Source organism: Peromyscus eremicus, chromosome 15, assembly GCF_949786415.1.
Source record: "Peromyscus eremicus chromosome 15, PerEre_H2_v1, whole genome shotgun sequence".
Taxonomy (NCBI): domain Eukaryota; kingdom Metazoa; phylum Chordata; class Mammalia; order Rodentia; family Cricetidae; genus Peromyscus; species Peromyscus eremicus.
This window is the reverse complement of record NC_081431.1, coordinates 53594287-53609212: the sequence shown is the minus strand read 5'-3', so window position 1 is coordinate 53609212 and position 14926 is coordinate 53594287. Positions and strand designations below refer to the sequence as shown.

At 42.5% G+C, this 14926-nt stretch overlaps 1 protein-coding gene across 1 annotated transcript in view; it reads right to left on the bottom strand.

The window, feature by feature from the left end:
* Positions 1–2333: 2333 nt before the first annotated feature.
* Crb1 (crumbs cell polarity complex component 1) overlaps positions 2334–14926 on the bottom strand; it is a 146714-nt gene continuing 134121 nt past the window's right edge. Inside the window, exon 12 of the mRNA XM_059280190.1 lies at positions 2334–2619. Within this exon, the coding sequence (XP_059136173.1) occupies positions 2404–2619 (216 nt within the window). The 3' untranslated portion in view covers positions 2334–2403. The remainder of the gene's footprint in view (positions 2620–14926) is intronic.

Sequence of the window (14926 nt, the reverse complement as noted above, 5' to 3'; positions counted from 1 at the left end):
TGAAAGAGTTTGGCTTCACACAATCCTAACTATTGAGAGGAAGTCAGAGATGAAGACACTAGGTCAGCTATAGAGCTAGAAGGCATGCATCTTGAGTACAGTGGGATTTAGTTCTTGACAAGCACAAGCTGAACAGTGGTGACGCATCCCTCATTCACTTATCCGGAAAACGCTGATCACACTTTCACTGAGTTAAGTCTACTGAAGGTGATGCATGTGGCTGTAAAAAGAAGCCCTCTAAAACAGAAGGTATTTCTCCAGTTGATTAGATTCTAAAAAGAGGAAACCAAGTAAAGAAATGATGTGGGGGGTGAGGGGATAACAGCAGAGTGGAGACTGATGGGGACGAAGCAGAAAAGGAACTATAGGGCTGAGAAGTGAAGTGAGACCAAGGCCAAGATAAAAGAGTGTCTACACAGTGTTGTGAGAAGTAAGACAGTTGGTTCAGATTCTAATCTGAAAACTCGGGGAAGCTGAAGTCAGCCTGTTGGAGATGTGGACGTATCTGACCTGTGGGAAGGAGAAGCAAAAGTTCAAGCTTGAGAAGGAGTAGGAAAGAAAAGGGAGCCAGGAAACAGAAAACTCTTCTGCAGATACTTGGCTGACACCCGTGGCTGAGGAACAGGAGGGTTTAAAGGAAGCAGTCGTTGATGGGAGAGAACCCAGTGATTGGTCATATGACCGCACACTTGGGGTTATAGGACTTCTAGTACTGTGGAAAAACTGCTAGTAGGAAAAGAATGGGGGGTTTTCTGGAACAATAGTAGTTGGGAAGGATAGATTTCTTCTAGATTTAAAGTTTATGTTATTACATTTTAAAGCTTGTGTTGGAAATACATATTTCCCCATTTTATCTATGTTATACTATAATAGTGTTACATACATCTCAAAACATACATACAATACAGCCATCACAGCATAGACATTGTACAAATAGAAGTTGCAATATTTTCTCCTTTCAGATGCTTTTGCACACATGTCCATCTCACTGTGGGGTCCTTATACTTAAGCGCCATCACTGATGTTACCAAAAGTCCCTGGAAGGAAAGAGCCTCTTCTTTCAGGCTTGACTAACAATTTCCTTACTGTGTTAACTTCCGCCTAGGAAATGTCTTGACTGGAAGCATATCTTCATAAAGAATCATGACTCTAAATGATTAAGGCAAAAGATGTAATTCATCACAAAGTTTTTCAATTGTTCTTACAAGTTGCTTTTGTTACATGTAATATCGCAGGCAAACAAAACAAATAAACAAATAACCACCAACCAACTAAGCAACCAAGCACCAACAAAGCCACTCTCAGACAGGAGAACAGCCATATTTCAATTTTATTTTAGGTTGGGTCATGTTTTAAACCATGCATTCTTCTCGTGACCTCCTCTAAATCCATGATTGAAGGACTAAAGTGTACCTCTCATCATCACACACAATTAGACCCTTGTGTATGTGTGTATGTGTGTGTGTATGTGTGTGGGTGTGTTGCATCAGTGTGTGGTCTGTATGTATATATGTTCCCATGTTTGGGCACACATAAATGTGTGCACATGCACGTATAGGCAAGACACTGACATATAGTGTCTTCTTCACCCACTATTTACCTTTTATATCGAGTCAAGTTCTCTCACTTGAGACCAGAACTCACTTGCCCTAACAGTTTAGCAGCTTACTCCAGTGACCCCTGCGAACTCTACTTCCTGAGGCCTAGGACTGCAGACAGGGCCCCACTTACCTGGCACTTGTGTGGGTAATGGGGTCCCAAACTCCAGTTCTCGCCCTCATCCAGCAAGTGCTTATCCAGTGAGCCATCTCTCCGAGCCCCATTAGAATCTTTTAGCGTATGATAAAAGATTCAAAACTAAGCTGAACATGATCAGACACGTGTAATCCCAGAGTTCAGGAGGCTGAGGGAGGAGGGTCCATGTGGTTTTGAGGCTGGCTTGGTTTACATAGTGAGACACTGTCTCAAAAAATAAAACTTTCCTACAAAATAAAAAGAAGAAAGTGAAAATTGTTTTCTAATTTTTCTTTCTGGTTCTATGTAATGCGTGGCACTTGGCTACTAAACATTTTCTCTGGATCACCTAGTAAAGAGTTTAAGGGGTAGTTAGCTTATGAAATTTTTCTAAAATACAGTGTTCTCTGTCTGGAGGATGTTTTGCTGATTCTGAGGTTGTCATCCATGACACAGAGACCTATTTCTGTGAATGGCTCACATAAGCAAACAGTGATGCAGGGCAAACCCCCATAAAAGTCTATAAGGCAGCTAGGGAAATCCTTCCCACAGTCCCAGTGGGATCCCAGCTGTAAGTTAGTAGCTCTAGTGATGTAAAACTGTCACTCAGGCAGGAGCAGGGTGCTTGCTCATCGTGTCCTTTTCCTTTCTCAGAGAAGCAGTAGGTGTTTAGATGAGTCTTTCCAGGGCCGGGGGCGGCATCCTGCTCCACATTTCCACTCGAGGGCCAGCCTTCTCCTGGCGGCTGGGGCTGTAGGTTCCTTGAGTTGCCCTTTTGTTGGAGGAGATGAGGGAAGCCACAACCACAAGCAAGAGGATGAATAACAGGGCCAAGGTCCCTGAGCCAAGGGCGGTGAAAATGCCCATGAGCCAGTCTTCAGCCAGCTGCAAGGATTGAAGAGATGATAGTGTGAGTTCTAGAGCAAAGGCACTCACTAGGACAGTGGAGCCACCCTGGGACGAAGACCAACGAGATGAAGCTGGTACCTCTCTAGTGTAACAAGACCAAGGCATTCCAGACTTTCCTTATTCCTAAATCATGAGCAAATGGAGTCCTACCTAGTCTCCAATGTCTGCTCTGAGAAAATGTGTATGAAATATCTACTGTATTTACTCAGCCTTGTCATCTCAGTGACAAGGATCCTTCATTTAAAGGGAAAAAGATGAACCCATATACATGCAAAATCATCCTAAATTTATAGGTCTCTGTCATTCATGATTTGTTCCTTTCCTTGTTCAAACTTATGATTGTGAACCAAAAATATAATTGCTTTAAAGCCTTTATGGGGGGGGGAAGAAAGCAGATTAAATAAGCTGGGTCTGGTGGAACAGATCCCCAAAGAGGGAAGACTGATGGGCTACTTCTCCAGGCAGTTTTCGCAGTCTTTGTTTTGATTTGGATGCCATGGAACAAGTGATATTTGTGAAAGCGGCTGTGTTCCATGCTGAACCCAGACATTACGCAACAGAAAGCATCAGGTAGAGCCCTCTCCAGAAGCAGCGGAGCCCTGGGTTCTCCAGGGCCTTACTAGTGCACAGACGTTGGTATTACGTCCACTGCAGTGTTTGTCTCTCCAGCAAAGCTGGAACCTATTGGTTTAGCAATAGGTAACAGGAATCTGTAACTGAGCTGCATAGAAACACTAAGAAGAGAGGCAGCACCATGCAGGTTGTTTAAAGGATGTGCGCAGAGTACTACTTCTGGCAGTACAAAAGCAGGAGGAAGTTGTTTTGCCTTCTCAGTTCTCACTTGGCTCTCTGTAGGGTCCTTGTCTCATTACCAAGACAAACATAATGTCACATATGAAAACAGGGTTTTAACAATTCTGGGCCATTTAATATCCTCACTGTTTTTAATCACTTTTATTGTTGCTGTTGTTTCTTCCTAGTTTGGTTCAAATCATTGTACAATTAATACCAGACAGTAAAGTCCCCATAATGTTATCTTTGATCTACTTACTATAAACCTTGCTTAAATGTGGTTTTCTAGTCTTTCACTCTCTCGTTAGTAATATCAATTATGTGGGCATCTATGGAGCTAGAATATAAAAATACAAAGATATCAATGAGTCTAGATCTCAGTTTCTGGGGATAGGAGAAAAGAACCACATTCACTTATGTATACATATAATCACAGTATGTTACAAATGTGCTTTACGAGTGCCATGAATACTGAGGAGAGCTTAAGTGGAGAAATTTGAAATGAAGCATATGATTATCTCTGAAGGATGAGGGAGTACTCGGCTATTCTAAGCAAGGAATTTCACTTAAATGAAACCATGTGAACTAAAATTTAAAAGGGGAACTTAAAAACTCCTCAGAATTGAAGGGACTCCAGTGAGACAGAGGTTGTACATAAAGGCATGTCAGAACTGGGGAAGGAAGACAAGGACAGGTGAGAGATGAGACTATAAAGGAGAGAAATCCTCTCACGAAGTCCACACGCCACCCAAAATTCAGTGTCTGTCCTGTGGTCACAGTGGAGGCACCAATGAATGATCATCAAACAAGAGCTTGGCCTGTCTGGGTCTGTGTTCTGTTAGCTTGACTCCCACAATGGAGGAGGGGAGTCGGAGACAGAGAGAAAAGGTAGGGAAGACACAGCACAGAAGAAAAGATTCCATTAGTAATGACAGCACATGACTCTGATCCAAACTCAGTGAAAAAATAAGAGGTGAGGTAAAAGGATGGCAGAGAGGGAGAGAGGGGGATGGGTAAAATCGGAAGCACTCTCCAGCATGCAGCTCTTGTCAGCATTCCCTGGGATGTCAGACAAAGCACTCTTGTTGGAAGCTGTTGGTGTTAGCATCTCCCCTCCGCTGTGTCTTTCATGGGAGGAAATAGCTTTTGCTCTGGATGAATGCCACAGGACTGCGCAGACCCATACAGGTAGGAGGCCAATCGGTCGCTTTTCTTCAGTTTTCTGAATGTTCCTCTGGACCCTTTTTGTGTCATGATGGAGACTGATTGTACTGGAGAAGTGGACCGCCTACACCCTAGCTCATTGTAGCGGAGGGGACAACAGGAAACAATGCCGAGACCTCTTAGTGCCCCCCAGTTCTCTGTGGACAGAGAACTGATCTGCTTCCCTTGTCTTGTGGCCTGTGAAGAATCAGGACCTTGTCCATAGTTCTGTCACCAGCCTCGGAAAGGAGGTGAGGATGTCGAAGGTTGAACCCTGGCTCCACCTGTCATTCTTGGCTGAACACTGATATGGTTAAGAGGCCAGCCTGGAGCGGAAGTGGCCGGGGTTTGATTCCTGGCTCTGGCTCTTATTTGTGTGACTATCAGTCATTAATTTCACAGTTGGAGAGTCACTTATTCACCGATGAAGTCGGGTATTGCTATCTACTTAACATGATAGGATCAAATGAAATACCAAGTCTAAACTATACAAAGCATGGTTATGTGTTCTTAATATGTAATATTATCAGGAGGCATTAACAAACTACTGACCGTGATTTCCAGTCATATTGATTTATAAAAAATAAACTCAAGCACCTCACCCCTTGATCAAGAAGATCGTCTGGAAATCTGAGTCGCCATTCTGGGTGTCATGTACATTTTTTGATGAAAGAATCCCCCTGACTCTATTGAATAGTGACATTAAGTGTGGGGCTGAAGTGAACGGCATTTTAAAACTGCTTCGAAGGCCTTTTGCTTTTGAGTTTCCATGACTGAAAGGCTACTCTTTGCTCTGTTACTCTTCAACCACTCTTTACAAATATAGAACCCAAATGGATCTCATGATAACTCAAATTGCAACTCAAAACACATGAACTCATGATAGAGCTGTGAAAGGATTGGAACAGAATCATAGGGACAAGTCATGGTCTAACATGTACTTGTCAATATTTCCTTGAAATGGTATATCCAAGTTAATAATAAGTATTAAAGAAGGAGGAGGAGGAGGAAAAGGAGGAGGAGAAGAAGAAATAAGATGATTTTCTGAAAGATTTGTATCAAACTATATTCAATTCTCAAGTTAATATCTTTAAAGTATACATGTTATGCATGACTGAGCTATGATTATATTGAACTCTCTACCTTTAGAAGAAAGTAAATATATGTTTCACTTTCATTCTGAATTTTTTGGCTTAGTTGTGGCCAAAGCATTTGGGAGAACATGAAACAATCAACTCATTAGAAGGAGTCTTGAAAAACTATGAAGCCAATAACAGACTGATATGGAAACTTAATCTCACACTTTCAAGACTCTGGAGATAAAACCTTGCAAGCTTTAATTTAAAGTGAGGAGATTCACAAATGGATGTTGCTATCTTGTAGGCCATTCTCCCAAACTGGATCTTATAGAAATGATGCCCTGAGTCCTACCTTCCTCCTTGGCCTTACTTTACACTCAACTTTCACCTGACATTTACCACATGGGAAAATGATTGCTTGTGTGTTTGTCCCTACCCCCCTTGTACCACCACGAAACAGTGAGAATTTTTTTTTTTTAAATAAGTGCCGTGGTTAAAAATGGTAACACTAAGCTCAGGGACTCTGGAATGATGGCTGGGGAACCTGCAAGGAACTGAACTAGGCCCTCTGAATGTGGATGACAGTTGTGTGACTTGGTCTGTTTGTGGGGGCCCTGGGCAGTAGGACCAGGCTTTATCCCCAGTGCATGAACTGGCTTTTTGGAGCCCATTCCATGTGGTGGGATGCCTTGCTCAGCCTGATGCAACGGGGAGGGACTTGGTCCTGCCTCAACTTGATGTGCCAGACTTTGTTCACTCCCCATGGGAGGCCTTACCCTCTCTGAGGAGTGGATGGGGAGGTGGGGGTGGGATTGGGGGAAGTGAGGGGAGCAGGAGGAGGGGAGTGAGGGCAAACTGTGGTTGGTATGTAAAATGAAAAAAAAATAAATTAAAAAAATGGTAGCACTATTTGACTCCTAGAAAATGCTATAGAATGCTATGAATTCCTTCAAATTCTTGAAACTCAGTTACATGTCAGCTAGGCAGGAATATGCAAAGACAGGTGAACAGGGGGATTTAAAACATAAGCTGTGTCACTTGATAGAAGATTACATTACAGCTTCCACCCATGAGTTTTGGTGTGTGTGTGATGTGTGCATTTAAATGTGACATGAATAACCAGAAAGTATTATGAGGATTTGTGATTAATGTAAAAATTACCTACAACGTGTTTCAAAATACCAGTTCGAACATTTATTTGTATCTGCATATCAAAAGCATTATAAAGGCGTCATTTCAACTCTCTTGCCAAATTAAAATAAGAGATGAGAATCCAGCATTAAGACTTGAGAGAGCTGTTCTTGGGAATCCCTATTGTAACAATTAGATCCTCACTTTATGGATGGTAAAACACTCCCACGCAGACCTGAGTCCTTGAACTGTATCTTATCAGCGAGTTGCTAGAAACAGGCGTTTCCATAGTAATGCTGACTGTGTGCCAGAACTTTGTTTTTAAAATTGTTATCGTGACAGCTGCCAATTTTTAACCATAAATACACTGTTCATTTTACAGTTCTGGGGGTGGTGTGCAGGAAGGATAAGGTGCAGAAAGTTTAAAGGAGAAGACTTGGGAACTGTCTTTGAACAGCAAGGAGGGGATTCAGCCGGATGTCCCTTCTACAGAATAGAAGACTCAAGAACGAGAAGAAACGCCTTAGAGAGCATGTGCACCTCTCCCTAGGAGCAGTCCGTGGTGGACAGCAGGCAGCAGAAGAGAGTTGAACTTAAACTGTACCCACATCTTCATCAGGTAGGTCTGCTGCTCCCTAAAACACAGAGCTCTCCCTGGGAGTGCTGAGAACATCTAAGTGGAGAGGTTCCCCTTCCATACTCCAATGAACTGTATAAAAATGTAACTGGCAGCCTTCAAAGTCCCTCACTGGAATTTCAAGTTTTTCTCATTAACTCTCACCTCCTCTGTTTGGAATAAGGATTACCCAGGAGAAAAAATACACGGTTGCAATGGGACAGTTTAGAGAGACACGAGCTGGAAGGCACAAGCCTTCCCGTGGGTGTTCATGCCAGGCCCTGCAGATGGGTCTATCTTGGAGGCTGTATAGAAACACTGGAAATAAATGAGAAAAAAGAACTGATCCAGCATAAAATTAAAGTAACCTTACACGTTCATTAGCCCTACCATGGTCTGCTTTCTCTTGTGGACTTTCGGGAAAAGAGCTCATGCTTGCTGGTTTGAGATCTGCTTGTAGAAAGGGACACAATTCTTCCTGAATTCAGCAAACCAAGATTGTGCATGAGCTCCCTGTGAGCGCAGGGCTGTCCAGAGTTGTTCCCTGCCTCTTTTCTGCTTCAAATGCCAGATTTTTAGGCAACATCTTAGAGCAGCTAGAAGACGAAAGAACATGGCTTTCATATTTTACTCTCTGGAAACAGGTGGTATGAGCAATATCATTGTTTGCCTTGGAACACAAGACCTTGTGAATAAAAATTATCTCTCCTCTCCTACAAAAACCTAGTCCCAGCCTTCCAAGCTTACTTAGTGGGCAGTATGTTTTACAAATTTATTGGCTGAAGATAATAGCTCACCATTTCTTCTGACCTTGTGTTGGGGACTTGCCAGATGTTCCCCACACAGAAACAGCTTTAAATCTCCCAATAAGCCAATGAGGACGGTGGGGCTATTTTGTCACCTTCTCAGGGAGGCCTTCCCAGGGGTCCCCCCTTTACCTGCATTTGGCTTTAATTTTCTTAAGTGCACCTTACGGTGGCGTCTGTCCACTTTCCATGTTTCCTGCTCCCATGGGAAGGAACTCTGCTGAGGTAGAGATGCTCTTTCTTGAGATGCTCTTGAGATAGAGTCTCCTCTTTCTTGTTCCCTTCTGTCTCCTCAGCAGCTGGAGCCATATCTATCCCACAGACACACTCTGATGATGGCAATGTGTTGTAGAATATTATTTTAAGGTGTGTTACTTTTGTTTAGGTTGCATTTGTTTAACTCTGTGAAGTTGTGTTACTGTGCCTGACTAAAACACCTAATGGTCTAATAAAGTGCTGAACAGCCAATAGCAAGGCAGGAGAAAGGATAGGTGGGGCTGATAGGCAGAGAGAATATATAGAAGGAGGAATCTGGAAGGAAAAGAGGAAAGATTAAGGAATGTGAAAGAGAGGAGGACTTCAGGGGCCAACCAGCAAGCCACACAGTCAGCCACAGGATAAGAGTAAAAGTAAGATATACAGAAGTTAGAAAAGGAAAAATCCCAGAGGCAAAAGGTAGAAGGGAGAATTTAGGTTAAGAAAAGCTGGCAAGAAACAAGCCAAGCTAAGGCCAGACATTTATGATTAACAATAAGCTTCCATGTGTGATTTATTTGGGAGCTGGGTGGCAGGCTCCCCAAATAAGCAAAAACAACCAACAACAGCCATGTGACAGGAGAGAACGAAGTACTTGTCCAGCAGCACATCATGAGCTGCTGACTTCCCAAACATCGAACTCTTTCCTCTTGAGAGTTAAATCTAACCAAAACCTCAGCAAGTGCCCCACAGAGGAAGGAGATAGTTTGCTCTGTTACTCCTAATGAAGAAGAGCAGTAGTTAATCCCTGGGGTACTGGTGTCAGTGGAGTGGCAGAAAAGGAAGGAGATGACAGAGATGTAAGCTGCCAAGAGGACCTGAAGAGAGTTGTCTTTGTGAACACACAAGCTTTCCATTTACTTTTATTTTTTCCGGCCCCTCACATCCCAGGTGACACTCATGGGAACTGCTATCGAAGATTAAAATGAAGGGAACAACAGTTTCTGAGATGTGAATTTCTCTTTGCAACTCCATTGGGTGATCTATCAAGCCATTACCTTGGCCCGTGTTGGTCTCAGAAAAGCTTCCTGTCCTGTTGGCTCTTCTCTACACTCCCTTTTAGAAACCAGTGTGTGGTGGTATTGTGTTCCCTCGAAATATTGTGCACCCTAATAAACTTATCTGGGGTCAGAGACAGAACAGCCACAATATTAAACACAGAGGATAGGCAGTGGTAGCACACGCCTTTAATCCCAGCACTTGGGAGGCAGAGCTAGGCAGAAATCCATGTGTTCAAGGATACAGCCAAGCATGGTGACTCACGGCTTTAATCCCAGAAAACGAGCCTTTAATCTCAGGGAGTGATGGTAGAAGGCAGAAAGATATATAAGGCATGAGGACCAGGAACTAGAAGCATTTGGCTGGTTAAGCATTTGGCCTGGTTAAGCGTTCAGGCTTTTGAGCAGCAGTTCAGCTGAGACCCGTTCTGGATGAAGACTCAGAGGCCTCCAGTCTGAGGAAACAAGACCAGCTGAGGATTTGACGAGGTGAGGTAGCTGTGGCTTGTTCTGGTTCTCTGATCTTCCAGTTCACCCCAATACCTGGCTCAGGTTTGATTTTATTAATAAGAACTTTTAAGATTCATGCTACACCTGTGTTTGCTGCCTAATGGTCCAGAGTGTGTGGATGACATAGCATATGAGCTGCTAACACTTAGAGGTCTCCATGCTGATTCCTTCTCTGCAGCACTCTGTGGTTAGACCCACCCACAGTCAAGTCCTCTGCCACTCCCTTCTTCTTCATGACCATAACCAGAAACCTGGCTTAGGCAATGCTCTCTTTAACCTGGTTGAGTAATTTAGTCTCCAGCCACTTTCTCCTCCACTCGGACTGATAACCATATAGTCCCAAAGAAAGAAAAAAGAAAACAAAATACGACAAAACAAAAGACAAAACCAGACTTTACCAGACTTGGATGCCTGTGGGAATTACATCCCATCATACCTTACCATAGCAAATCTAAATTGCTAATTTGAAAGCCTAATTTCTCCATTCATGAGTCCCTGTTAGCTTTGGGCGGGGGGGGGGGGGGGGGGGGGGGGGGGTCCTGTCCAATGCTGTAGCCTAGCTAGTGCCCTCCTTCACAGCAAAGCATCTCTCTTTACCTGTCACTTCAGAAGCAGAGATGTTCCTCCCGCCATTACCACTTTATCAGAAAGTCACAGTACGATTTCAGTCAGCCCTCTCCTTTTAGAACACTACTCATTGTTTATACTGCTCATTATGAGTTAGGCAAAACTCTACCCCTCCCCCAACAACTGCAAGGAAAGAATATCTGTTTACTCTGGAACTTTCCAATAACACAAAATGCAGAGCTTTGCACAAAGTGGTTGATCAATCACTATTGACTCACACACTTGTAACGCTCATCTCTCTGTTCAATACAGTCCTACATTATTTTCACGTTCGAGAAGAGTTCTATGGAGTTCAGAATGTTTAATGGTGGGGGTCACCCACTCATCTAGGCCATGCATTCATTCAGTGTCTTACATTTTTACTGACTGTCTCATATGTTGCAGAGATTTATATAAGATGTTGGGGGCATAGAACTAAGCGTAACCGTTGTCAAAAAGGCATTGTCACTATTCAATAGCAGTGTATGCATGCAGTCCATGAGCAGTCACTGTTCTGCATGACAAATGTTGGTCTGGAGGGAGGTATAAAGGAGAGAGAGGAAGAAGGTGGGACTGGTGGAGCTGCTTTGTTTTCTCAAATGCAGTTGCTGGGAGAATGAGGTAAAGCATTTGAAGCAGAGAGAATCATGCTCTGTTCCTTTAAGGAGAACTGAAGCATGGGTACAGTGCTGGGACGTTTCTTCCTTGTCTGTGAAACTGTGCTGAAGTTAGACAAGTCCCTCTGCAGAGTCACAAATTCAGAAGGGGAGCGGAGGGGGCACCTTATTTGCTAGACAGGCATTTACCCACCCTAGGCATAGAACATCTTATAGACATCGTAGACAGCTCTATTTCCTCTTCCTTGGTGAGGTGGAGGGTAATTTCATGTATATTTTTCTGCTTGTCCTTTCCTAGTCTATATGATCTGTACCAAGTTCATTACTCCTGTTGGTGTGTATGTGTGTCACACACACACACACACACACACACACAAACACACACACACACACACACACACACGCACACGACAAGCAATCTTCTCTAAAAACTGATTTTCTTCATAAACTACTTCTGCCATAGTATGTAAATTTTAGAAAGTAATCAGTAACTGTACCAATTTATTTTATGTATACGCTCAAGAGCAAGGATATACAAACTCTTCGAAGTTAAGTAATACTGAAGAGCATGACAACGGAGGTTAAGTTCAGTTGTAGCCTGGATTATGGGGGGGAGGAGACTAATTAAAGCCATTATTAGGACAACTGTAGAAATCAAAATATGAAGAATATATGAAAATTTAAATTTCTTGGGTGTGATACCAGCATAGCTGAAGAAGGAATTTGTTTTTCATAGTAGACACTTGGTGAAATTCTAGGTAAAAAAGTGTGAAGCCTGCAACCCACACTGACTTGGAAAAATGCATGCATGCAGAGCAAGTTAAATAAAAGTAGCAAAGTCTCAAAACACTGGCAAATCTCTGTGAAAGCCAATTTGTCCCTGCCATCCACTTCCTTCTGATATCCTTTAGGCTCCCTTTCTGCATCCCCCCCCCCCCCCCCCCCCCCCCGCAATGGAAACGTAATGTTTTAAAATTTAATTTTAAAATGGAGATCGTTCCTCCAACTTCAGTTCTGGTTTCTTCTGTTGCCCCTTCCTTGGCTGTTCTAGACCTTGCTTGACTATCCTCCCCTCTGTGCTTTCGTTACACAACACATCTTATTCCTACGGATGGTCAATCCTCTTCCGGGCAGGCAGGCATGGATCACATCCCGCGTTAGTTGCCGTCTTATTCTAAAACCTATACCTTGTTCTTTTCTCATGCTTCTTTCTTTCAACTTTCTTCAGAAGGCTGAAAGCTGCTGTTAATTCTTTTTTTTTTTTTACATTATGCAGAAGGAGAAGAAGAAGGAGGAGGAGGAGGAGGAGGAGGAGGAGGAGAGGAGGAGGAGGAGGAGAAGAAGAAGAAGAAGAAGAAGAAGAAGAAGAAGAAGAAGAAGAAGAAGAAGAAGAAGAAGAAAGGGCCCCAATTTCTGGCATCCTTGTGGCTTATCACATATTCCTTCCGCAAAGGTAATCTAGTCTGTGTCATTGTATTTATTGCCCCCAAATCAAAACCAGTTGCCAAAGTAATGAAGGTCTATTGGTTTGTGTTGACTTAATCCATGTCAGAGGAGCTGTAGGAGCATATAAGGATAATTTGACCAGTAAAAGGAAAGTCATAAAAATGATCAAAAAGCAATAGATACGCTGAGAACACCGAGCTTATTTTACTGAGGATTTATGGCCAACTTATCAGAAAATTATTTGGTCCAAGTCTACATTCAAATAAGTCACTCAGTAATTCAGCAAAGATTCCAACCCCTAGGAAAAAAGCCTCCTCTAATGAGATAGCCCGGTAACCCCTAACTTGCAGCACATGTAGTGTAATTTTCAACAGTTGTGAGACTGCAGTAAATTCAGCTTTTGAATCACTGGTCCCGCTTCTACTCAGACCTGCATTAAATTACCGGAACGTGGACAGCATTGGAGTACAGCCAGCTGTGCTGTCTCCTTGACATATCTTTCTAAGCGTTTATTAATCAAATTGAACCTAAATATGGGACACACCCCAGATGGTAGCAAGTGCCAATTCCTGTGTGTCCCCTCCTAGAATAAGTGGACGTCAAATAGTCAGAATCGGCCACACCATGTCAGTTTTGCCCCAGGCCCAGCTCTAGAGGTTGTATTTTATTGACCAGAATCAAATTGGCTTCCCCTGGTGTAGGTGATAAAGTATGGCGTCAAGTCACCCATGTAAATGTATAACTTTAACTTTGACAGCCTGTCATTGAAGTCCTTGTTTATATAATCTATTGTGCCATTTAGTCTATTCTTATTTTAAAGAGCAGACATAGAACTAAAACCCATTCTGCTAGTGTTTCATTGATGAATGTCTCTACATTGTGCCTTCTCTTAAATAATCTTGGGAGTGGCTATTTCCATTGTCACTGTCAACTTCCGTCAAATGATAAGACTTCCAGTTTTAAACTCTGCCTTGTGGATGATGAAGGATGTGCTCGATGCTATAATGGGAAGCTTTTCACAGCATAGACATTGCTCTTCCAAGTTCAAGACTCAGTACATCTACACAGAAGAAACTATTCTGCTGAGAGGTGGGGCGGGCCTGCGTTTCCAGCCAGCAAAGATAGAAATCTTCATATCGTGAGGATTTCTTCAAATTGTATTTAGTTTTAGAACTAAAGACTCCTTCCCAAAGTTGGGATTTTCAAGTTGGTACAAGTCTAAAACTAGCAGAACTGAAAAGAAAAACTATGTTTGACTTTACTAACAGTTTACCTCGATGTCCAAATGAACAACTGGAGAAAATAAACTGTTTACATTAGCACTGAGGAATCTAAAGCATTTCTTCTTGGAAAAGATCAAAGGCAAAATCTAACAGCACTTCCTACGAGCTTAAAAATATTGCCAAATTAAAACTGGTCTTTATCTGTAAATTTAAAACAGAATATTATAGTTTATTGTAAAATTAGATCCAATAATGTAGCTGAAATTATTATTTGACATTTCTGGGTCTCTAGGTCTATGCGATATGTACATCAGTTAGGATACTCAAAACATCTCCATCACTTTTGAAATAGTATCTCTGAGACTTGGTCAGTAAAAGACAGGACAAAGAAGACCCCTGTTCCTTGGTGACAATGTGTCAAGGACAAATCCCAAGGAGACACTTCTTCACTGCTGATTAATTTTCAAGGGCCGCTTGAATAAAATGAAGATCAGAGCCCCTGTTTCCTCCTTGGCTGAGATCTATTTAAGGGATTAAATAATGCACCTAATCCCTTCATCATCTGTTGCTTATACAATTTGCTAAAATAGTCTCAAAACATCAGGTTTTCTTTCTGGATAAGTTTATTGCTAAAGGCATTTTCTCCCATCTACGGCATGCCAACATTTAGTTCATCCCCCTGTCCCCCGCTTTTTCCCAGAATTTTTGAGGAGGGGGGGTAATTGTTAAAAACAATTCTTTTCTGATGTTAAATAATCTGAAATTTGGGGAGAGTAGTATTCTTAATTCCCCCAAAGGGACTTAGAATCAATTCATGCTCTAAAAAATTCCCGTAGCTTGGCTCACACCCATTCACCCCCTTTAGAAAGTGTCTCCCTTGGGTCTGTAACTTTCTATTCAGTACCATTTAGATTGTGCATCTCAGGGATGTGGCTGGGCTAGGAACCCCGGGAAGAAATCCGTGATTAGTCCCCGGGTCTGAAAAATCCTTCCCAGTCCTG